This window comes from Aegilops tauschii, chromosome 5, assembly GCF_002575655.3.
Source record: "Aegilops tauschii subsp. strangulata cultivar AL8/78 chromosome 5, Aet v6.0, whole genome shotgun sequence".
Lineage (NCBI taxonomy): Eukaryota > Viridiplantae > Streptophyta > Magnoliopsida > Poales > Poaceae > Aegilops > Aegilops tauschii.
In genome coordinates, this window is record NC_053039.3 from 213,168,905 (window position 1) to 213,192,438 (window position 23,534).

Here is a 23,534-nt window from a genome sequence, read left to right on the forward strand (position 1 = left end):
CAACCAACCCCTTGGGAGGAGTCCTCTTGGTGAAGTTTCTCTTGTTAGGGAAAGACTTGGCTTTGTCCTTTCGAATGAGCTTGCCACCATTGTCTTCTCTCTTCTCATAAGGGCATTCCGCAACAAAATGGCTCACATTGCCACAATTATAGCAAGTCCTCACGCGTTGCTTGACCTTGTTGCCACTTGAGTTGTTCTTGTTGAAGTTGGGCCTTGAGTTCTTCTTACTCCAAAATTGCCGTGAAGCGAGAGCCATGTGCTCATGATAATCATACTTTGTATCTTCGGGGTTGCTCTCCTCTTCTTCCTTTTCTTCTTCTTGTTCCACACTAACCTTGGCCTTTAATGCAAGGTTGGGCTTCTTTGTTCTTTGAGAGCGTAGCACCGCATTGTCGGCGGTCTTGTCCAAAATGCTCATAGCCACAAACTCATCCAACACTTCACTTGAGGACAAGGTGTGGAAGTCCGGCCTTTGACGAATGACGGAGGACATGGCCTTGTGGTAAGGCATCATTGCCTTGAGGAATTTGCGCTTGATCCAATTGTCATCCGTGTCCTTGCTCCCATGATCTCGGAGTGAGACCGCGAGTTTGGTTACTCTCTGATAAAGCTCATGAGGTTCTTCATCTTCTTTCATTGCAAACTCATCGGCTTCATCTTGCACCACTTCATAGTTGGAGAGTTGAATGCTTGCGCTACCCCGGTAGAGGGAGACAACACAGAGCCATGCATCTTTGGCCAAGGCGAAGGGCCGAAGATGAGGGAGATCTTCGGGTGGAATTGCATCTTGGATGATGAAGAGAGCATTCTCATTGAATTGATTATCCGCTGCTTCTCTAGGGGTGAAGTTGCTTGGGTCATGCGGATAGAAACCTTCTTCAATGATTCTCCAAAGATTAGTATTCACATGATTTAAATGACGCTTAAAGCGATAAACCCAAGAATCAAAGTCCTCATTTTTCACAATCTTAGGGGGAGGACCGGCATGATTCAAATGAGTAGAAGGAATCGGTCCATCATAAAAAAGTGGAGGTTCCACATGGGCAAAGATGCCGGTGCCATTCTTACCACTAGAAGAAGGAGCTTTTTCACTAGTAGCTTCCCCCTTGTCGGAGTTAGCATCCGTCACCTTGTTAATGGGATCACCCACTTTCAACGGTGCCCTTCAATGAATTTATTAAACATGCTTTCAACCTCGGTCGTCATGGAGGTTTTCAATGTCTCCAAGGCCACATTGAATTCCTCACGAGAGACCGAGGTTCCCCCATCACCCGTAGACGAGACCGGATTCGCACCGGAATGCTCCTCCCCACCGTCTATGGTGTCAACCATACTCTTCGGACGGCAAAGTCCTTAATAAAGAGACGAGGCTCTGATACCAATTGAAAGGATCGATATAGTTGACTAGAGGGGGGTGAATAGGCAACTAACAATTTTTAGCTTTTCTTTACCAAATTAAACTTTGCATCAAATTAGGTTGTCTAGATATGCAACTAGGTGAGCAACCTATATGATGCAACAACAACAAGCACACAAGCAAGCAAGGGAAAAACACAAGTAAGCTTGCACAAGTAAAGGGACGAGATAACCAAGAGTGGAGCCGGTGAAGACGAGGATGTGTTACCGAAGTTCCTTCCTTTTGAGGGGAAGTACGTCTCCGTTGGAGCGGTGTGGAGGCACAATGCTCCCCAAGAAGCGACTAGGGCCACCGTATTCTCGTCACGCCCTCACACAATGCGAGATGCCGTGATTCCACTATTGGTGCCCTTGAAGGCAGCGACCGGACCTTTACAAACAAGGTTGGGGCAATCTCCACAACTTAATTGGAGGCTCCCAACGACACCACGAAGCTTCACCATAATGGACTATGGCTCCGCGGTGACCTCAATCGTCTAGGGTGCTCAAACACCCAAGAGTAACAAGATCCGCTAGGGATTAGTGGGGGGAATCAAATTTCTCTTGGTGGAAGTGTAGATCGGGGCCTTCTCAACCAATCCCGAGCAAATCAACAAGTTTGATTGGCTAGGGAGAGAGATCGGGCGAAAATGGAGCTTGGAGCAACAACGGAGCTTTTTGGGGGAAGAGGTGAGTCAACCTTGGAGAAGAAGACCCCCTTTTATAGGGGGGGACAATCCAACCGTTACCCCTAAACAGCCCCGCAGAGGGCGGTACTACCGCAGGGGACAGCGGTACTACCGCTGGGACCAGCAGCACTACCGCTCCCCCTTACGGTACTGCCGTGCAGTCTTGGAGGGCTAGCGAGCGAGCAGAAGTCAGACCCAGTGCGGTACTGCCGCGGTGGTAGGGCGGTACTACCGCTCACGAGCGGCACTACCGCTTCTACTGCCGCTGCTTAGTGCCGCACAATCCGACACGAGAAGCGACCCCCTCGAGTCGATGCGGTAGGAGCCTGGTACATCAGCGGTACTACGGCTGAGGACCCACCGGCGGTACTACCGCTGCCGAGCGGTACTGCCGCCTGTGACTCTTAAGCGGTACTACCGCTGGGACCAAAACGAACTCAAAAAGAAAGGGAATGAAACCTCCATCGAAGCGGGAAGGCTCAGAGGGTGTGAAAAGGATGTGTACGTGTTGATTCCACCCTAGCCTAACCAAAGCGGACCCCCTCTTGATAGTACGGTGACTCCTACGACACAAGTCCACCAAAACTGAATCGAAAGGGCTACACCGTCTTCGCTTCAAGCTCCGAGGGGAGGGAATTGTCTCGTGCCAAAGGATGAATCTCTGAAATACTTAACGCACATGATTAGTCCGCAAAAGCATTGTCATCAATCACCAAAACACTTTAGGGATAAATATGCCCTCACAGATCCTTTTGGTTATATCTTGATCTAGTAGAATAAAGTTTTAGTATGATCTAGCTTTTAGTTTTGTGTGGATCCTTATCTATGTAATCGAGTCTGTGAGCTATATATAATAAAGATTAGTCTTGAGTCGAGGGCTTGCTTATCTTGCTATGATCTTGAGGGAATAATAAGAAAAAGAAAGAATAAAAAGAAATAAAAAGATCATATTGATCTTATGGAGAGTAATGACTTCACATATAAAGAGTATGATGAATAAAAGTTGTTGAGAGTTGACAAACATAGTTTTGGTCATCATTGCAATTAATAGGAAGTAATAAAGAAAGAGAGGTTTTCACATATAAATATACTATCTTGGACATATTTTATGATTGTGAGCACTCATTAAAATATGACACGCTAAAAAGTTGATGTTGGACAAGGAAGAAAACGTAATGGGTTATGATTTCTTATATCCGAAATAAAGTATATTGTCATGGATCATCCAACATGTTGAGCTTGCCTTTTCCCCTCATGCTAGCCAAATTCTCTGCACCAAGTAGAGATACTACTTGCGCTTCCGAATATCCTTAAACCCAGTTTTGCCGTGAGAATCCACCATATCTACCTATGGATTGAGTAAGATCCTTCAAGTAAGTTGTCATTGTTGCATGCAATAAAAATTGCTATCTAAATATGTATGATCTATTAGTGTGAAGAAAATAAGCTTTATACAATCTTGTGATATGGAAGAAATAAAAGCGGCGGACTGCATAATAAAGGTCCCTATCACAAGTGGCAATATAAAGTGACGTTCTTTTGCATTAAGATTTTGTGCATCCAACCATAGAAGCACATGACAACCTATGCTTCCCTCTGCAAAGGGCCTGTCTTTTATTTTTGACTTATGTCTTATGCAAGAGTCGAGGTGATCTTCACCTTCCCTTTTTACACTTTATCCTTTGGCAAGCACATTGTGTTGGAAAGATCCTGACATATATATCCAACTGGATGTAAGTTATCATAAACTATTATTGTTGACATTACCCTTGAGGTAAAAGGTTGGGAGGCAATACTATAAGCCCCTATCTTTCTCTGTGTCCGATTAAAACTCCATACCCATAAGTATTGTGTGAGTGTTAGCAATTGTGAAAGACTAAATGATAGTTGAGTATGTGGACTTGCTGAAAAGCTCTTATATTGACTCTTTCTGATGTTATGATAAATTGCAATTGCTTCAATGACCGAGATCATAGTTTGTTAGTTTTCAATGAAGTTTCCGATTCATACTTGACATTGTGAATAGATTGTTACTTTAGCATAAGAAATCATATGACAATATATATATATATATATATATATATATGTTGCTATTCCAAGAATGATCATGATGCCTTCATGTCCGTATTTTATTTTATCGACACCTCTATCTCTAAACATGTGGACATATTTTTCGTTATCGGCTTCCGCTTGAGGACAAGAGAGGTCTAAGCTTGGGGGAGTTGATACGTCCATTTTGCATCATGCTTTTATATCGATATTTATTGCATTATGGGCTGTTATTACACATTATGTCACAATACTTATGTCTTTTCTCTCTTATTTTACAAGGTTTACATGAAGAGGGAGAATGCCGGCAGCTGGAATTCTGGGCTGGAAAAGGAGCAAATATTAGAGACCTATTCTGCAGAACTCCAAAAGTCATGAAAACTCCACAAAAGTCAGTTTTGGAATATATATAAAATATTGGGCGAAGAAAGCACCAGAGGGGAGCCACCCACCGTCCATGAGGGTGGGGGCGCGCCCTACCCCCTGGGCGCGCCCCCTGCCTCGTGGGCCCCCTGGTAGGCCTCCAGTGCCCATCTTTTGCTATATGAAGTCTTTCACCCTGGAAAAAATAAGAAGGAAGCTTTCGGGCGAAGCGCCGCCGTCTCGAGGCGGAACCTGGCGAAACCAATCTAGGGCTCCGGCGGAGCTGTTCTGCCGGGGAAACATCCCTCCGGGAGGGGGAAATCATCACCATTGTCATCACCATCGATCCTCTCATCGGGAGGGGGTCAATCTCCATCAACATCCTCACCAGCACCATCTCCTCTCAAACCCTAGTTCATCTCTTGTATCCGATCTTTGTCTCAAAACCTCAGATTGGTACATGTGGGTTGCTAGTAGTGTTGATTACTCCTTGTAGTTGATGCTAGTCGGTTTATTTGGCGGAATATCATATGTTCAGATCCTTTATGCATATTAATACCCCTCTGATTATGAACATGAATATGATTTGTGAGTAGTTATGTTTGTTCCTGATGACATGGAAGAAGTCTTGTTATAAGTAGTCATGTGAATTTGGTATTCGTTTGATATTTTGATGAGATGTATGTTGTCTTTCCTCTAGTGGTGTTATGTGAACGTCGGCTACATGACACTTCACCATTATTTGGGCCTAGGGGAAGGCATTGGGAAGTAATAAGTAGATGATGGGTTGCTAGAGTGATAGAAGCTTAAAGCCTAGTTTATGCGTTGCTTCGTAAGGGGCTGATTTGGATCCATATGTTTCATGCTATTGTTAGGTTTACCTTAATACTTCTTTTATATTTGTGGATGCTTGCAAAGGGGGTTAATCATAAGTGGAATGCTTGTCCAAGGAAGGGCAGTACCCAAGCACCGGTCCACCCACATATCAAATTATCAAAGTAACGAACGCGAATCATGTGAGCATGATGAAAACTAGCTTGAGATAATTCCCATGTGTCCTCGGGAGCACTTTCCTTTATATAAGAGTTTGTCCAGGCTTGTCCTTTGCTACAAAAAGGATTGGGCCACCTTGCTGCACCTTGTTTACTTTTGTTACTTTTTGCCCGTTGCGAATTACCTTATCACGAAACTATCTGTTACCAATAATTTCAGTGTTTGCAGAGAATACCTTACTGAAAACTACTTGTCATTTCCTTCTGCTCCTCGTTGGGTTGGACACTCTTACTTATGGAAAGGACTACGATAGATCCCCTATACTTGTGGGTCATCAATGCCGCTCATTATCAGGCCATTGGCCCGTTCAATTTGACCGTTTGTTTGAGGGTGATATACGGAGGCGTAATCGAGCTTAATGCCCAGATTAGCACACCAAGTTTTCACCTCGTCGGCTGTAAAGTTAGAGCCGTTGTCAGTAATAATGCTGTGTGGGACACCATAATGGTGTACGACACCGGATATAAAGTCTATCACCAGTCCGTTTCAGCCGTTTTAACTGGTTTGGCCTCTATCCACTTAGTGAATTTATCTACCATAACCAGCAAGTATTTTTTCTTATGGCTTCCCCCTTTAAGGGGTCCGACCATGTCCAGCCCCCAGACCGCGAAAGGCCAAGTAATGGGGATTGCTCGTAGAGCAGTGGGCGGCATATGGCTTTGTTTGGCAAAAAGCTGGCATCCGACACAGTGTTGTACGAGGTCTTGTGCGTCTGCTCGGGCCGTGGGCCAAAAGAAACCTGTACGAAATGCCTTACTTACAATGGCCTGAGCTACAGCGTGATGGCCACCAAGACCAGCATGTATTTCGGCCAAGAGCTGCCGTCCCTCCTCTTCGGAGATACATCTTTGAAGGACTCCAGTAGTGCTTTTCTTGTAGAGCTCTCCTTCATGAACCTTGTAGGCTTTCGAATGTCAACCGATGCAACGGGCCTCATTCTGGTCCTCAGGGAGCGACCGCCTATTATGGTAGGCCAGGAAGGATTCGGTCCATGGAGCGTTGGTTCTGTGCCTGAGCCCCTGATGATGTCCGAATCGTGTTCGGCATCCGGGGATGGGATCGGCGCCAGACTGGTATTTGCACTCTCGTCCCGCCATACAACGGATGGCTTAAAGAGCCTTTCCACGAAGGTGTTAGGCGGGACGGGGTCGCGTTTAGCGCCCATTTGAGCAAGGATGTCCGCTGCTTGGTTACTGTCTCGGGCCACGTGATGAAACTCGAGCCCCTCGAACCGAGCTGATATTTTGAGCACAGCATTGCGGTAAGCTGCCATCTTTGGATCTTTTGCATCTAATTCTCCGTTTATTTGGGATATTGCGAGGTTTGAATCCCCGTGCACCTCCAGGCGTTGTATGCCCATAGAAACAGCCATCCGGAGACCATGCAGTAGTGCCTCATATTCGGCTGCGTTATTGGAGTCCGTATACATGATTTGCAATACATAATGGACTGTGTCCCCTGTAGGGGATGTTAGAATGACACTGGCCCCTAATCCTGCTAACATTTTAGAGCCGTCGAAGTACATCACCCAGTTGGAGTATGTGCCGTACTCTTTAGGTAGTTCGGCTTCTGTCCATTCGGTGACGAAGTCGGCCAACACCTGAGATTTAATAGCTCGGCGTGGTTTATACATTATTTCAAATGGTAGGAGCTCGATGGCCCATTTTGCAATGCGGCCGGTGGCGTCTCGATTGTTTATGATGTCATTGAGTGGTACCTCGAAGGCCACCTTGATCGAGCACTCTTGAAAGTAGTGTTGCAGCTTTCGAGATGCCATGAAAACCGCATATGCTATCTTTTGATAGTGCGGGTACCGGGATTTGCATGGTGTGAGAACCGCCGATACGTAGTATACGGGTTTTTGGAGTGGGAATTTATGTCCCTCTTCCTCTCGTTCAACGACGAGTACTGCGCTCACCACCTGGTGAGTTGCAGATATGTATAGTAGCATAGGTTCGCCGATGTTAGGTGCGGCCAGGATTGGGTTGTTTGCTAGCAGAGTTTTTATTTCTTCCAACCCGGTTGTTGCCGCGTCCGTCCACTCAAAGTGGTCGCTACGTCGAAGCAGGCGATATAGCGGCAGCGCCTTCTCTCCCAATCTAGAGATAAAACGGCTCAAGGCTGCCATGCACCCATGTAGTTTTTTGACCTGCTTTAGGTCTGTTGATATTGCCAACTGTGACAAGGCTCGGATTTTGGCCAGGTTTGCTTCGATTCCTCTATTGGAAACAATGAACCCGAGCAGCTTTCCAGCCGGAACGCCGAAAACGCATTTTTCCGGATTGAGCCGTATGTCATATGTTCGAAGGTTGTCGAATGTAAGACGTAAGTCGTCCACCAATAATTCGACATGTTTAGTTTTGATGACTACATCATCTACATATGCCTCCACCGTCTTGCCAATTTGTTTTTCCAGGCATGTTTGAATCATGCGTTGGTAGGTGGCGCCGGCGTTTTTGAGTCCGAAAGGCATAGTGTTAAAGCAGAAAGGCTCGTACGGAGTGATAAATGCCGTTGCGGCCTGATCGGATTCCTTCATCTTAATCTGATGGTATCCGGAGTATGCATCGAGGAAACACAGTAAATCGTGTCCTGCCGTTGCATTAATGATTTGGTCAATGCGGGGCAGTGGGAAGGGGTCCTTAGGGCAAGCTTTATTGAGGTCTTTAAAATCGACACAAAGGCACCAGGATTTGTCCTTCTTTGGCACCATGACCAGGTTTGCTAGCCAATCCGGGTGTTTTATCTCTCGAATAAACCTGGCTTCAAGTAGTTTGTCTAGCTCCTCCCCCATAGCTTGTCGCTTGGGTTCGGAAAATCGCCGTAGCGTTTGCTTAACTGGCTTGAACCCCTTTATTATGTTGAGGCTGTGTTCGGCGAGCGTGCGTGGGATTCCTGGCATATCCGAAGGGTGCCAGCCAAAGATGTCCCAATTCTCGCGCAGGAATGCTCTTAGAGCGGCGTCGACCGTCGGATCCAGCTGTGCTCCAATGGCTGTTGTTTTATTAGGATCCGTAGGGTGAACTTGGAACTTGACTATTTCATTAGCCGGCTTGAAAGAAGTGGATTTAGGCCTTTTATCGAGGATTACGTCGTCTCTATCCACTGTGGAATGCAGAGCGGTGAGCTCCTCGGCTGCAAGGGCCTCGGATAGTGCCTCGAGGGCCAGGGATGCGGTTTTGTTTTCGGTGCGGAGTGCTATGTCCGGATCACTGGCGATAGTGATAAATCCGTTGGGCCCAGGCATTTTGAGCTTCATGTCCCCGTAATGAGGTATGGCTTGAAAGCGTGTGAATGCATCTCGCCCCAACAGGGCATGATATCCGCTGTTGAAAGGTGCCACCTGGAAGATTAACTCTTCGGACCTGTAGTTCTCAGGCGTGCCGAATACCACATCAAGTTTGATTTTTCCCGAACATCGCGCTTCTCGACTGGGGATAATGCCTCGGAAGGTTTTGCTGCTCTGCTCGGTGTGGCTCTTGTCCATTTGCATTTTGTCGAGCGTGTCCTCATAGATGAGGTTCAATCCGCTGCCCCCGTCCATGAGCACTTTAGTGAGCCGAAAGCCGTCCACAATTGGGTTTAGAACTAAAGCGGCTGGTGCTCAGACTGATCAGGCCCGTGATTCGTCAGTAGCATTGAAGGTTATCGCCATGTCGTTCCAAGGATTGATTGCGGCTACTTGGTTGACTTCGGCGAGGTCGCGGAGCGCCCTTTTACGCCGATTATTTGAGGAAAAGGTCTCAAAGACCGTAAGTACATTGAGATCGTTATCCTCTGGGGAGTACGTCTCTGGGGTAGAGTTGGTGAGGATGGCCTCACCGCTCTTAGCCACCTGCCGGAGTATCCAACATGCCCGAAGGCTATGTGTTGGTTCGGAATTCGGCGTCGTGTGTATCTGACAAGGCTTGTCAAGTCATTCATCAAGGACGGTTCTGTGTCCCGTTAAGGGCTTAATTTTCTTGTCCGCGGAGTGATGATTAGGTGCTCCGTGAGGGTGCATCCTTTTTGCCCGACCGGTGGGTGGCTTAAAGGCCGGTGATTCCCACCGAGCTGTCTGGGTTTTCCAGGCGCTTTCCGTTGTGCAGTACTTCTGTACTATGTGTGCCAAATCTGCAAAGTGCAGTATGCGGCATCGGTTGAGGGCATTGAGGATCCCCTCGTCTGTACAGTTGCGGCAAAAGACTGATACCGCTTTGTCGTCGCAGCAATCTTTGATCTTGTTTTTAACAAGTACGAATCTAGCCCAAAAGTGATGGACTGTTTCCTGAGGTTGTTGTCGCACGTACATTAAGTCGCATATGTTCGAGGGACCGGAGTTGCTTGGAGAGTATAGCTTGTGGTGGGTGGGTTTAAATCCGAGCCCTGACCCACTGTGGAATCCGGAATTTGAAGGATTCTTGAGGTTACCGGCCCAGGATCCGGAGTGTCCTGGGAATTTTTAGGCTCAACGCCTGGTTCTATGTTCGGAGGATGAAAGGTCTCTTCTCGAAGATGGGTGTCCAGCTTGCAGGGCTCGGAGATCCGGACATAGTTTGTTCTTAGCATAGGAGGAGAGGTATCCTCAACTTGCTCCTCCACAACTGTCACCAGGTGGGTGACGGGTGGGGACCTGATTTCCATCTGATCGGGTTTAAGCCCAATCAGATCATAATCTGTTACGACCCCTAGGGCGGCGATACGATCTAGCAGTTCGTTCAAAGACGAAATGTCTGCCGGATCCATCTTATCGAAGTTTTCGGGGTTGATGCGGAGATGATTTTTGGCAATCTGGAGGACCGCCTTGGGCTTAATGGCCGGGCGGGCGCCCATAGTGAAACTGCTAAGCTGGAGGATCTGACCAGGAACTAGGGCCCTTCCAGAGGTGATTTTGTCGTTGACGACAAGGCGAGCCATCGATCCTTCTATCGACAACATAGAGGAACTCTCAATGAAAGCACCAATGTTAGTGTTAAAACCGGCCGATCTTGGGTAGGGGGTCCCGAACTGTGCGTCTGAGGATCGAAGGTAACAGGAGGCAGGGGACATGATGTTTACCCAGGTTCGGGCCCTCTTAATGAAGGTAATACCCTACTTCCTGCTTGATTGACTTTGATGAGTATAGGGGTTACAAGAGTTGATCTACCTCGAGATCGTAATGGCTAAATCCTAGATGTCTAGCCTGTATGATTGTGATCATCTTGACGGACTAAACCCTCCGGTTTATATAGACACCGGAGGGGGCCAGGGTTGTACAAAGTCGGTTTACAGAGAAAGGAAACTATGCGACTAGCCGCCAAGCTTGCTATCCACGCCAAGGAGAGTCCCATCCGGACACGGGGAAAGGCCTTCTATCTTGTACCTTCACGGCCCGTTAGTCCGGCCCACGTCACATAGCCCGACCATCCAAGGACCCCTTAATCCAGGACTCCCTCAGTTGGACCTCCTTATAAGGGATTCTCTTCCACATGCTATTGAAGCTTGATAAGAGAAGTGGTTCCCGCGTACTACCCGTCCGTCTCCCGCCTCGCCACGCCATGACTCATCACAACGCGCCGCGGGTTGTGGGAATGAGCTGAGCCAAGCTCACACTTATGCGATTACCAGCAATAGGCCCATGCGTTGCATGGAACATCAAGATGCATTTATACGAGCTGTTTATCTCGTGGGAGACGAAGATGAACGAGGGAAGTCCTTATCTGTAAATGTGGAGAGGGGTGCGGGTATCTTTTTGCAAAATTGTCATAGTTTGCTTTCTATCCGTCAGATATAGATCAGACGGTCCATATTGCAGGATGGCAGGCACACCATCATCACCAACTCGGTTTTTTATAAGAGTAGAGATTTTTGCTGGTCAGGAATGGAGAGTCTTTGACAGACGGGCAACAATTTGAGTTGTCGGATCATGGGCTATCACCGACTCGGATGTGGGTCCAGCCCACATCTCTCCATGCAGCCACGCCTATATATTGGAGGCGCTGGCCAACCCTAGCCGCAACGAGAATCAGACCGCATCTCTGCATCCACTCCCGTAATTCCTTTTGCTGCCGCCGCCGCCGGTGATCCCATACCGTCTACCACGTACACGGTTGACAGGAGAGTAGGTCTCTGTAACCCCGCCTATCTAGATCATGTATGGTAGAAGGGCAATTAGGTTTTTGGGGAGCGTCTCCTACGCGACTGCTCATCGCCGTTCGTCCATGTCCGCTGCATCGTCTACGTCTGCGTCGTCTTCATCTTCATCATGTCCACCGCCAACAAAGCCGATCGTGCCGCCGTCGAGAAACTCGAAGCCGAGAAGAAGGACATCGAGGACGCAGCCGCGGCTTCTGCCTGGCCGATTGGAAGGTATAACTCGCTTATCCCTCTCCTGTTTATTTCTGTCTTAGCGGTACCAGCTATGTGCATCGACCGCCGCCGCGGCTTCTGCCTGGCCGATTGGAGGGTATAACTCGCTTATCCCTCTCCTGTTTATTTCTGTCTTAGCGGTACCAGCTATGTGCATAGATCTTTCTACTATATGTGTGGTGCATGCTTATCTAGAGCGTAATCAGTATGTTTTAAATTCTATCAATGCCATGATCATGATTATTTCCTGGATTTATTTAACCAAAAAATTATCTATTTACTCGGCACTTTCAACCCATGTTCGGGGGATAAAGAGAGCAAGCTAATTGTGTATTTTTTGCAAATTAATTTTTTATAATCTTTTTGCAAATTCATTGAAGAGTGTTTGATACACCAAAAGAAAAACAAAGGAACTATCGAAATATCAAAACACACGCCTGGCGGGACCAACCCACGTCTCTCCACGCAGCCGCGCCTATATATTAGAGGCGCTGGACAACCCTAGCCGCAACGAAAATCAGATCGCATCTCTGCATCCACTCCCGTCATTTCTTTTGCTGCTCCCGCCACTGGTGATCCCATACCGTCTACCACGTACACGGTTGACGGGAGTCCACTGCATCGTCTACATCTGCATCTCTTCATTGTCACTTTCAACCCATGTTCAGGGGATAAAGAGAGCAAGCTATTTGCGTACTTTTTTGCAAATTCATTTTTGTAGGATCTTTTTGCAAATTCATTGAACAGTGTTTGATACACCAAAAGAAAAACAAAGAAATTGTTGAAATATCAAAACACGCTCTAAAAAACACACGCCTGGCGGGACCAACCCACGTCTCTCCACGCAGCCGCGCCTATATATTGGAGGCGCTGGACAACCCTAGCCGCAACGAGAATCAGATTGCATCTCTGCATCCACTCCCGTCATTTCTTTTGCTGCTGCCGCCACTGGCGATTCCATACCGTCTACCACGTACACGGTTGACGGGAGTCCGCTGCATCGTCTACATCTGCATCGTCACTTTCAACCCATGTTCGGGGGATAAAGGGAGCAAGCTATTTGCATACTTTTTTGCAAATTCATTTTTGTAGGATCTTTTTGCAAATTCATTGAAGAGTGTTTGATACACCAAAAGAAAAACAAAGAAATTGTTGAAATATCAAAACACGCTCTAAAAACCACACGCCTGGCGGGACCAACCCACGTCTCTCCACGCAGCCGCGCCTATATATTGGAGGCGCTGGACAACCCTAGCCGCAACGAGAATCAGATTGCATCTCTGCATCCACTCCCGTCATTTCTTTTGCTGCTGCCGCCACTGGTGATTCCATACCGTCTATCACGTACACGGTTGACGGGAGTCCGCTGCATCGTCTACATCTGCATCGTCACTTTCAACCCATGTTCGAGGGATAAAGAGAGCAAGCTAATTGCTTATTTTTTTGCAAATTCATTTTTTTAGAATCTTTTTGCAAATTCATTGAAGAGTGTTTGATACACCAAAAGAAAAACAAAGGAACTACCAAAATATCAAAACATTCTGTAAAAAACACACGCCTGGTGGGACTCGAACCCACAATCGTCTGATTAGAAGTCAGACGCCTTATCCATTAGGCCACAGGCGCTATTTTGTCTGCGTCCAACCCACGCCTCTCCTTCTTTAGTCTCCTGCGTTGCGTCTTCTTGCGTTCCGCCGTTCTCTTGTCGTTATATCCAAGACAAACACTTCCCCGTCGTCTCCCATCTCATCACATCGCCGTCGCCGGAGCGAGGTGCGGAAGAGGTCATCTGCGCGAGGGATGGAGGCAGCGGCGAACAAGCGCAGCGGCATCGGGTCCGGCGCCACGGCGGCCGCGGAGGAGGAGAAGGGCCGCAAGAGGGGCCACGGATCCACCGCGCTGTTCGTGGCGGTGGACTACGCCTTCCTGCTCGCCTTCGCCGGGTTCCTCTCCTACCTCGTCGTCTCCCAGGTCCTCCCTTCCGCCATCTAGATCGGTCGCCCGTCGTCGTTTGCTTCTGGATGCGATGCGTGTGAAATCCCGAGATCTTGGCTCGGGGTATGGTCACCTCCTCCTTGTCTCGTTTGATGCAATGGATTCCGCGTCTGTAACAATCAAAATATGAGACGACAAGTAGCTCGGATGCTGTTTCTTTGCGATTTTGCATGACGAATTGTAATGCCCCAGTCTTGCCGTGTTCTAGAACAATAAAATGCTTCAGTGTTCCTTTGTTCATGGCTTGGCTCCTGACTGGATGGTGTCCATTATATATCAGATTGATTGTTCATGTTTACGTTTTATATGTTGAAGATGGATAATATTTCCAGGAACAAGAAGCTCAGGTGAATCTGCTTTCCGCCTTGGCTTCTTTCAAAATCGTGTAATTTTTCAGGCAAAGCAACGAGTTAATTTCGACCAAGATTGACCTTTTCCATTTCCTTCCCAAGAGGATGAGACCAAAAGAACCTTGTTACAACATTTCACATCAATAGTCGCATATCATCTGACTAGAGATGAGAAACTCTCCATGGGGCTACCAGCTAACAGCTACAGTGGTGATCTGATCAGTTAGCACATTCATAGCATTTTCCTGGATAACCAGATATTCACAGCAATGCTTTGCAGTTGAAGCTTACGGCAATAGCCGGACAGCTGTGATGGATGGGATCTTCTCTCTGAGCTTCTTTGCTACAGCAACTCGGACGGCCGCCACACCTGCTGCAGGGCCCTTGAGTTGGACTTTCACGAAGAATTTGTTGATCGCAACAAACCTGAGATTACCGCCTCCAGCGCCGGTGAGGTATGGCCTGATCTCATCGAGTACCTGCCATTGGGTGAAAGGAAGGAATTTTCAAATATGTACCTTTAGTTGCTCTAGCTACTGGTTTTCGCCCATATTATGGTAAGGGCAAATAAAAGTTAGATAAATCATCTCAAGGTGTAGGACAATGTGCAAAACAAGGAGACGATGTATAATGTCTAGCAATTACTTGCACTATTATATTTATTTGGAATTATAGATGTTGATAATTTTTAATATAAATTTAGTCAAAGTTTACAATGTTTTGACTTAAGAGAAACCTAATACGCAGAGTAAAAAGAAACGGAGGGAGTACATGTTCTGCATTCTGTATTGGAATGTCATTCTAAGCAAGAATGAACGACAAACCAACCACATGGAACAGTCATCAATGTGCCACAAAATTTAACGGACAAATTGCAGATCCTCTTATCAAAAGAAGATGGACGGTGATACTGTCCATGGCACGAAGGTTGTTGCTCCAGGTATATAATCCCGACACCCCAGAATGGTATGTGAAATTAAAGACAACAGACGATATGCTGTTGCATAAAAAGAAGAACTGGAACACTAGCATTCTATTTGAAGATAACAACCTAGTTTTATTTAAGAAACGTTTTTCGCAAACTGACGCTGCAAGACCCTCTAGTGAATCTTTATTTGCATTTCATGTATAGATGGGTTAATGCTTGACAAATACCCGGTGTAAGTTTTGCACTGCATCGAATTGTATGTTGTCTGCACAATTAGAATTTTGATTATTCTCCATGGCACCATAACAAGTAACAGTACCTTTTCAACATTCTCTTCGTTCAGCTTAAGCCCAGCCTCCTTGTCCGTGATAGCTTCAACTGCAGCAATCTCTGGTATTTCATCCATCAAACGCCGCTGAATGCCCATCCTCATGGTCATCACCGAGCTCGGGCACGCCCCGCATGCTCCTTGCAGCTTGAGCCTCACTACATTCCCGTCGATCTCATGCAAGGCAACATTGCCGCCGTCTGCCATGAGATACGGCCGGACTTGATCCAGAACAAGCTCCACATTTTCAGCGGTTAATGGCGAATCGACCACCGGATTCGGGTCGGCAATGGGTCGAACAACTGCAGCAACAAAACGTGATAGATGAAACTTTGAAATCTACCTCTACTAAGGACTAGCATATCGAACTGTCACTATAGTTGGTCTGTGGCAAGGACGGAAGTCTCACCTTCCAGCGGCTGGCGAGTGGACACGGCAACCGAAGTTGCCGCGGCAGAGGGCGTTCTCCTCCCACGCAAGCGCGGTGAGACCCCAACCTTGAAACGAACAGCTCCTCGTTAGACAACATGAAGCGGATAAGCAAGAAGAGACGGAGAAACAAGAGGCCTTACCTTGAAGGAGGAGGAGGAGGTAGACGGCGAGGTGGTCGGCGTCCATGCCGCCGCCGCTACCGCCGCCTGCATCTCCGGTGCCCGACTGGAGGCAACCGGTCCTGGAGATGCCGCCGCTGTTGGCGAGGCGTGGGTGGCGGGTGGTATTTGTGTGCCCGCATTCCCGCTCCAGCGCTCGTTTCTTTTGCTAAATTTTGTGCGGTTTTAGTTCAACCAAACCAACCGATGGCCATGCGCACATGCTACGTGCTGGCATCTGCAATGCAAACCCCTTAAACAGACACGGCATCCGTCCACATGCGGAAGCCGGCCATCCATCGCTGTCTACATATATTGTAAATTGGATTTGAATGAAGCAGATGAATTTTATACAAAAAAAACACCAAAGCAAGCTGATGGCCATACACACATGCTACGTCAATTTCGTGAGGAGTAATTGATGTGGAGCATCCTATGGTCATCCCCATAGACCTACCGACGCCTCACCAAGTGCCAAGTGGACCGATTGCACGAGCACGTGCTAGAGCTCTCGAGATCAAGGTGACATCTCTTCTTAGTGATATTCCATATGACCCACTTGAGATATGGCTACTACCTAAGTCAATGTTCTGCATGATCAGGTACCAAGAGGACTCTCTCGAAGATGCACGTGAAGATAGACAAATCTCCAAGTTCATGGATGAAGTGGACCGACGGAAGGAACCGAAGAAGTCCCCAGGACCCGGACATCCGGCCCCTGTAACCTCAGCAGCCAAAGCTACAGGGCCCGGACATCTGGCTCCGGCCCGACGCGTGCCCCGGACATCCGGCCCCAACCCAGAAATCCGGCATTCTTCACAGAATGCAACCGAAGCCACCTTGGACATCCGGCCCCCTCAGCCCGGACATCCGGCCCGCCTTGAAAGCCCAGACATCCGGCCCCTTTCTGCGCACAGTGAAAGGGCGGAAGTCCATGTACCCTTCGCCCCCTAGACTATATACACTCCTCCACCACCATTTTAGGGTTAGCATTATGATAGCTCGTTTTGGAGATAGAGCTTTGCTCATCCACTTGTTACCTACTCCATTTGGAGACCGAGGCCTCCTAGGAGAAGACCCCCCAAGTGGATTTAAGACCCCGTCTAGGGAAGATCCCCCCGTGGATTCAAGACCACATCTCCTCACGGATTGGGAAGGACTACCTACCGCTTGTATCATCTTTTGTTGGATTTGGATCGTGTATCTCTTCTTGTGTACTTGGATCTAGCACATGTGTAATCGAATCTCGTTGATTTGAGTGTTTCCTCTCGTTTCCCCTCGTGTTTTCCCCTTGTGTGTTCATCGTGTTCTTCGGGAATCCCCTTCCAAATCCTGAAAGATCGCCCCCTAGGGTTCCACCCTACATCATCTTGGTATCATGAGCCAAGGTTGATCACGATTTTGGAGTCTCTCCTTTTGTTTTCTAGCCTAATTTAGTTGTGTTTTGTCCCAATTTTGAAAATCCCCAGAAAAATAGCCTCCCAATTTTTTTTGCGATTTGTTGGTCTGATGATGTTTTGTTAGATTTGATCCGCGGATTTGATGTGTTACTCGTAGATCTAGCTTCTCCTAACTTTTTCCCCAATTCCATCCACGAAGTCCCTCGAATTTTGCCATGAAATTATCTTTTTCCCACGAGATCCACCGAGTTCATCACAGATTTGGAGCCCCGGACATTCGGTGCGTGGCCCCCGGACATACGGCCCACAAGCCCGGACATCCGGCCTCCTACAGCACAACTCCATCCATCACTCCTTCCGCCTAACTTTCGCCAATTTTGACCGGGTTTCCACCAATACTTCCGCATACCACCACCGTTTTCCGCAACCACCATCGCTTACCCGCTACAACCTCCGACAATTTTGACACATTTGTTTTGACAATTTGAGTTGTGGTTTCCGTTTCCTAACGTGTTTCGGCTACTTAGGGACGGTTCATCATCGACATCACCGCCGCTCTTCTTCGTCATCGACAACGACCACTTCATCATATGCCCTTGCTTACAATCGAGAAACCACCAGCGGTAACCTCGATGACATTCTCGTACATTCTCCCTTGCCATTGCATTGATAACCCATATCCCATTTTGCGTCACTTTCCTATCGAGACTAGCCATTGAGTATTGCCAGCAACGTTACTTATGCACATTAGTGATCATCGTCTCCATTACATATATACCATATCATCTTGGTATCCGTATCTTGGTATCATCTTGTCAGCACTAGTGCCACATACTTGTTCCCACATACACAATTGCTATCTTGGTTCGTGATGTTTTGCATAAATGGCCAAAGAAAGAGATCAAAGAGAAAGAGCCAAAAAGCTTTTAAGCAAAAGAAAGAGATACACAAAGAGCTTATAAGCAAGAACCATAGCATCATACTACATAGCACTTAAGATTGTCATACTCGATCATCTTGGATCATACCACCGGAACATCATACATATATAGCATACTTGGGATAGAAGTCATTGCATTTTTGTTTTGTAGGATGTGCATAAGTCTCGTATCCGCCTATTGAGCAATCGTGCTATCGTCTCTCTTGTGTTGTGCAACAAGAGCATTTTTCGTGGATTCCATATTTTGATCTCATTCCTTGGTTGCACGACCCCATTTATCTATCTGTGGGTGTGTTTCCGTGTGTCGCATCTTGCTATTGGTCTACTTGTTGCATTTGTGAATTTGCGAATCTTTTTCAACATTATTGAATCTTGCTAACAATTGCATAAATTTTGTGCCACCATCCTCACCTAGCTACTTCAAAAGCCTTATTTGTGTAGGTGTGAGAAATCGACAAGATCCAGTACCAATTGTGCTATTTTCTTGCTACATTTTCAGTGATCATTGATCCATTTTAGCATTGGATAAGGTACATTTGGTATAGTTCTTTTCTTTCTTCCACTCACATACTTGCTTGAAATGATGGATAGGCCAACTACTTCTTTGAATCCACTCTTCATCGAGCAAGATGAGGACCCGAACAACTATGTCACCAAGAACCACCTCTTCGGCGCGCAAAGAGCTTTGCATCAAGAGAATGAAGCGTTGAACGAGCGCATCGACCTACTCGCTACGGACTTGCGACAATCCGAGCAATGTACAAGAGACTACCTCGACCACAAGCTTTCCAACCAAATGGAGGAGATTCGTGCCTTGTTGGTCAACCACTCTTCTACCTCCTAGACATCATCAAGTCGGCGCCATTCAAGCCGACATTCCTCGTACACCTCTTCGGAAGAAAGTCCTCCATGAGCCCGTCCACAACGTCGCCAAGACCATGAAGATCATCAAGCTCCACAAAGCCCATTTCATGGCAAAGGGTTACAAGATCGCACCCGGGAAGGCGAACGACTACGTCGCCAAGCTAATGATCCTCCAGTCCAAGAGCAAGCTCCAATATGCCAAGACCAACAAGAACATCAAGATGGCGATGACCCTCAACAAGAGCAACACTGTCGTGAGGGACAAGCCCTCGAAGCCCAACGTGCTCTGCGTGAATCAACAAGAACCGTCAATGAGCGTAACCGACAAGTACGTCTACAAGAAGAGGCCCTCCGACGAGAGCGACAAGAAGAAGCCACATGCCTTGAGGAGCGCCAAGAGATGAGGAACCGTGCAAGAATTCCACGCCCTCAACGTCAAGATAATCAAGGCGGAGCAAGTGGCTCAAGACCCTCCACCACGACAAGAGCGCCAACCCCCTCGAAAACAATGAAATGATGAGCAACACTATGGTAAGCTCAAGTTCACCATGCCTAAGTTCTCCGGAAGTAACGATCCCGAAGACTACCTTTCATGGGCGTTGAAAGTTGACAAGATCTTTCGCTTGCACAACTATGAAGAAGAAAAGAAGATCGCCATGGCATCTCTTGAGTTCCAAGACTATGTCCTCATTTGGTGGGAGCAAGTCATTGAGCGGCGAGAAGCAAGAGGTGACCCACCCATCACAACATGGAATCAAATGAAGGATGTCATGCGAGCGCGCTTTGTACCCACGTACTATAGCCGCGACCTCTTCAAGAAATTGCAACTCCTCAAGCAAGGCACAAGTCCGTTGAAGAGTATTACAAGGAAATAGAGATTGCCATGATTCGAGCCAATGTCACTGAAGATTAGGAGCAAACCATGGCATGATTCTTGAATGGACTCAACCATCCTATCAAGAAGATTGCGGATATCCAACCGTACGCAAACCTCCTCGAGCTAGTGCACCAAGCTACCAAAGCGGAGCGACAAGTACAAGATGATTACAAGTATGCCAAGTACTCTTCCAAGCCATATGGTTCATACAATCAAGCTTCAACGATTACGACGCCTTCTACCTCGACGAGACCTACCCCAAGCAATGGCTACAAGTCAAGTTACAAGAAAAATTCGACACCTTCAAGTCGTCCTTCTACCAAGCAACTTCAAGCAGAGAGCTTCATCATCAACAACTCCATCGGATGAGACTGTCAAGACAAGTTCCATCAAATGCTTCACATGTCAAGGCCGAGGTCACAAGACATTTGAGTGGCCCACTCGGCGCACCATGATCGCCAACGACGACAGCACCTATGACTCGATGAGCGAGGAAGAAATGGAAGCGCTTCAGCACGTGGCCATGCACCGGTGCGTGAACGAAGATGAAGATGACCAAGTCTTTTGTGACAATGATTCGAGCCCCGCTCTTGTTGTCTCCAAGGTCTTGACACTTCAACATCAACGACGAAGACCAACATTGCCACATCCTCCACACCAAAGCGGGCATCAATGGATGTTCCGTGAAGGTCATCATCGACGGAGGAAGTTGTCACAATTTGGCAAGTGAGGAGCTATGCTCCAAGCTACAATTGATCAAGTTGAAGCATCCTCGCTCCTACAAGGTCCAATGGCTTAGCGACTCCGACACCATCCAAGTGGAGCACACCGTTCAAGTCTCCTTCAAGATTGGCGCATACAAAGACACCTTGGAGTGTGATGTGGTTCCCATGTCCGTTTGCCATCTCCTACTTGGACGACCTTGGCAATTCGACCGTGGTGTCACCCACAATGGGCGAACCAACCACTATAGCTTCAAGATGAAGGGAAAGGAGTACGTGCTACGACCTATGTCACCAAGCCAAGTGATCACCAACAAGCAAGCAACCACCCATCTTGGAGAGAATAGTGAGAGAGTTAGCCACCAAAAAGAGAGTGAGCGCCACAAGCCAAAATTGAGTGCCTCCACGATGAGCGACAAGAAAAACTTAGTGCTTCTAGCTACCAAAAGAGATATGAGAGAAGTGTTTGAGAACCGATCTAGTGTTATGCACTATGTCCTATTGTGCAAGGATGAAGCGGCAAGAACTAACACCTCTCATCATATATATTTAGTGTTGTCTAATCTATTGCAGGAATTCAAGGACGTCTTCCCCGATGAGCTACCTCCAGGACTACCTCCACTTTGAGGCATCGAACACCGCATCGACCTCATCCCCGGTGCACTGTTACCAAACAAGGCACCCTACCACGTCAACCCCGAAGAAACCAAGGAAATACAAAGGCAAGTACAACAACTCATTGACAATGGGCATGTGCGTGAAAGCTCTCCTTGTGCCGTTCTGGTCATTCTTGTGCCTAAGTGAGATGGTAGTTTTCGCATGATTCCAATTGCCGTCCCATCAATGCTATCACCGTTCGATATAGGCATCCCATTCCACGCCTTGATGATATGCTAGATGAGCTTAGCGGAGCCACAATTTTCTCCAAAATTGATCTTAAAAGTGGCTACTACCAAATCCGCATTCAAGAAGGTGATGAATGGAAAACCGCTTTCAAAACCAAATTTGGCTTGTATGAATGGTTGGTGATGCCTATGGGCTTATCCGAAGCACCCGACACTTTTATGAGTGTGATGAATTATGTTCTTCGCCCCTACATTGCGTATTTGTTGTGGTCTACTTTGATGATATACTTGTGTTTAGCGAGTCTCTAGAAGATCATGTCACCCATCTTAGAACCATTTTGCGAACTCTTCGAAAAGAGCGTCTTTATGCTAATATGGAGAAATCCACATTTGGTGTTGACAAGCTTGTTTTCTTGGGTTTTGTTGTGTCATCTAAGGGTGTTCATGTAGATGAAGCTAAAATTGATGTTATTAAAACTTGGCCACAACCAACCAACTTGCAACAAGTGCGTAGTTTCCTTGGCTTAGCTGATTTCTATCGTAGATTCGTTAAGGACTTTAGCACTATTGCATCGCCTTTGCCAGCCTTGAGTAAAAAGAATGCACCATTTGTTTGGGGACCATCCCAAGATACCGCATTTCATGAGCTTAAGAATTTGCTTACACATGCTCCTTTGCTTGCCTTGCCCAATTTTGATAAAACTTTTGAAGTTCATTGTGATGCTAGTGGTAATGGCATAGGAGGTGTGTTAATGTAAGAGAAGCGCCCAATTGCTTATTTTAGTGAGAAACTATCTGGGGCGCAACTTAACTATCCCATTTATGACAAAGAGTAATTTGCTTTAGTGAGAGTCTTGCATGTGTGGGAACATTACCTTCGCCCTCATGAATTTGTCATCCATACGGATCATGAAACGCTTAAATATCTTAAGGGTCAAACGAAATTGAATAAGCGACATGCCAAATGGAGTGAGTTCATTGAGTCTTTTCCTTATGTTATCAAGTACATCAAAGGTAAGGAAAATGTTATGGCGGATGCTCTTTCCCGCAAACGCATGCTCGTCACAAAACTTGAATTGAATGTCATTGGCTTTGAGCACATAAAAGACTTGTATGCGCATGATCCTACTTTTGCTATTCCTTATGCCAAATTCTTGACACATACATCTTGGGAACACTATTACATCAAGGATGATTATCTAATGAGAGCTAACAAACTTTGTATACCCGAGTCTTCTCTTCATTTGTTACTTTTGCAAGAGGCTCATGGAGGAGGATTTATGGGTCACTTTGGACGCGACAAGACATTTTCTACACTCTCCAAGAACTACTTTTGGCCCAAGGTGTTTCACGACGTCTCCCGCTACACCAACCGATGCTCTACATGTCGTAAAGCTAACTCAAAAGCTCAATCTCATGGTCTCTATATGCCACTTCCTACTCCGTATCACCCATGGAAAGATATTTGTATGGACTTTGTGCTTGGTTTGCCCCTAAGTCAAAATGGAAAGGATTCCATGTTTGTTGTTGTGGACCGTTTCTCCAAGATGGCACACTTTATCCGATGCAACAAGATAGACGATGCTTCACATGTTGCCAATCTCTTTTGTAGGGAAATCTCGCGTCTACATGAAGTGCCCAAGACTATCGTGTCGGACCGCGACGTCAAGTTCCTAAGCTACTTTTGGAAGACGCTATGCGCTAAGCTCGGAATCAAGATCTTGTTCTCTTCGGCATGCCATCCACAAACCGACAGCCAAACGGAGTTCATGAACCGGACACTATCCACTCTCCTACGTGTGTTGTTCAAGAGAAACAT

General features: G+C 46.9%; 2 protein-coding genes and 1 non-coding gene across 3 annotated transcripts; 1 reads left to right on the forward strand and 2 right to left on the reverse strand.

Moving 5' to 3' along the window:
• Window positions 1–13,429: 13,429 nt before the first annotated feature.
• On the reverse strand, window positions 13,430–13,502 carry TRNAR-UCU (transfer RNA arginine (anticodon UCU)). The gene has a single exon. It is a non-coding gene; the product is annotated as a tRNA-Arg (tRNA).
• A 174-nt stretch (window positions 13,503–13,676) lies between these two features.
• LOC120964458 (uncharacterized) lies at window positions 13,677–14,111 on the forward strand. The gene has a single exon (XM_040389171.3). The coding sequence runs from the start codon at window positions 13,677–13,679 to the stop codon at window positions 13,866–13,868; it is 192 nt and encodes a 63-aa protein (XP_040245105.1). The 3' UTR covers window positions 13,869–14,111.
• A 174-nt stretch (window positions 14,112–14,285) lies between these two features.
• LOC109786979 (nifU-like protein 2, chloroplastic) lies at window positions 14,286–16,222 on the reverse strand. The gene is made up of 4 exons (XM_020345540.4): window positions 16,050–16,222; window positions 15,887–15,974; window positions 15,469–15,779; window positions 14,286–14,700 (listed from the first exon to the last, which is right to left on the reverse strand). The coding sequence occupies exons 1-4, from the start codon at window positions 16,119–16,121 to the stop codon at window positions 14,509–14,511; spliced, it is 663 nt and encodes a 220-aa protein (XP_020201129.1). The 5' UTR covers window positions 16,122–16,222; the 3' UTR covers window positions 14,286–14,508.
• Between the last annotated feature and the right edge of the window lie 7,312 nt (window positions 16,223–23,534).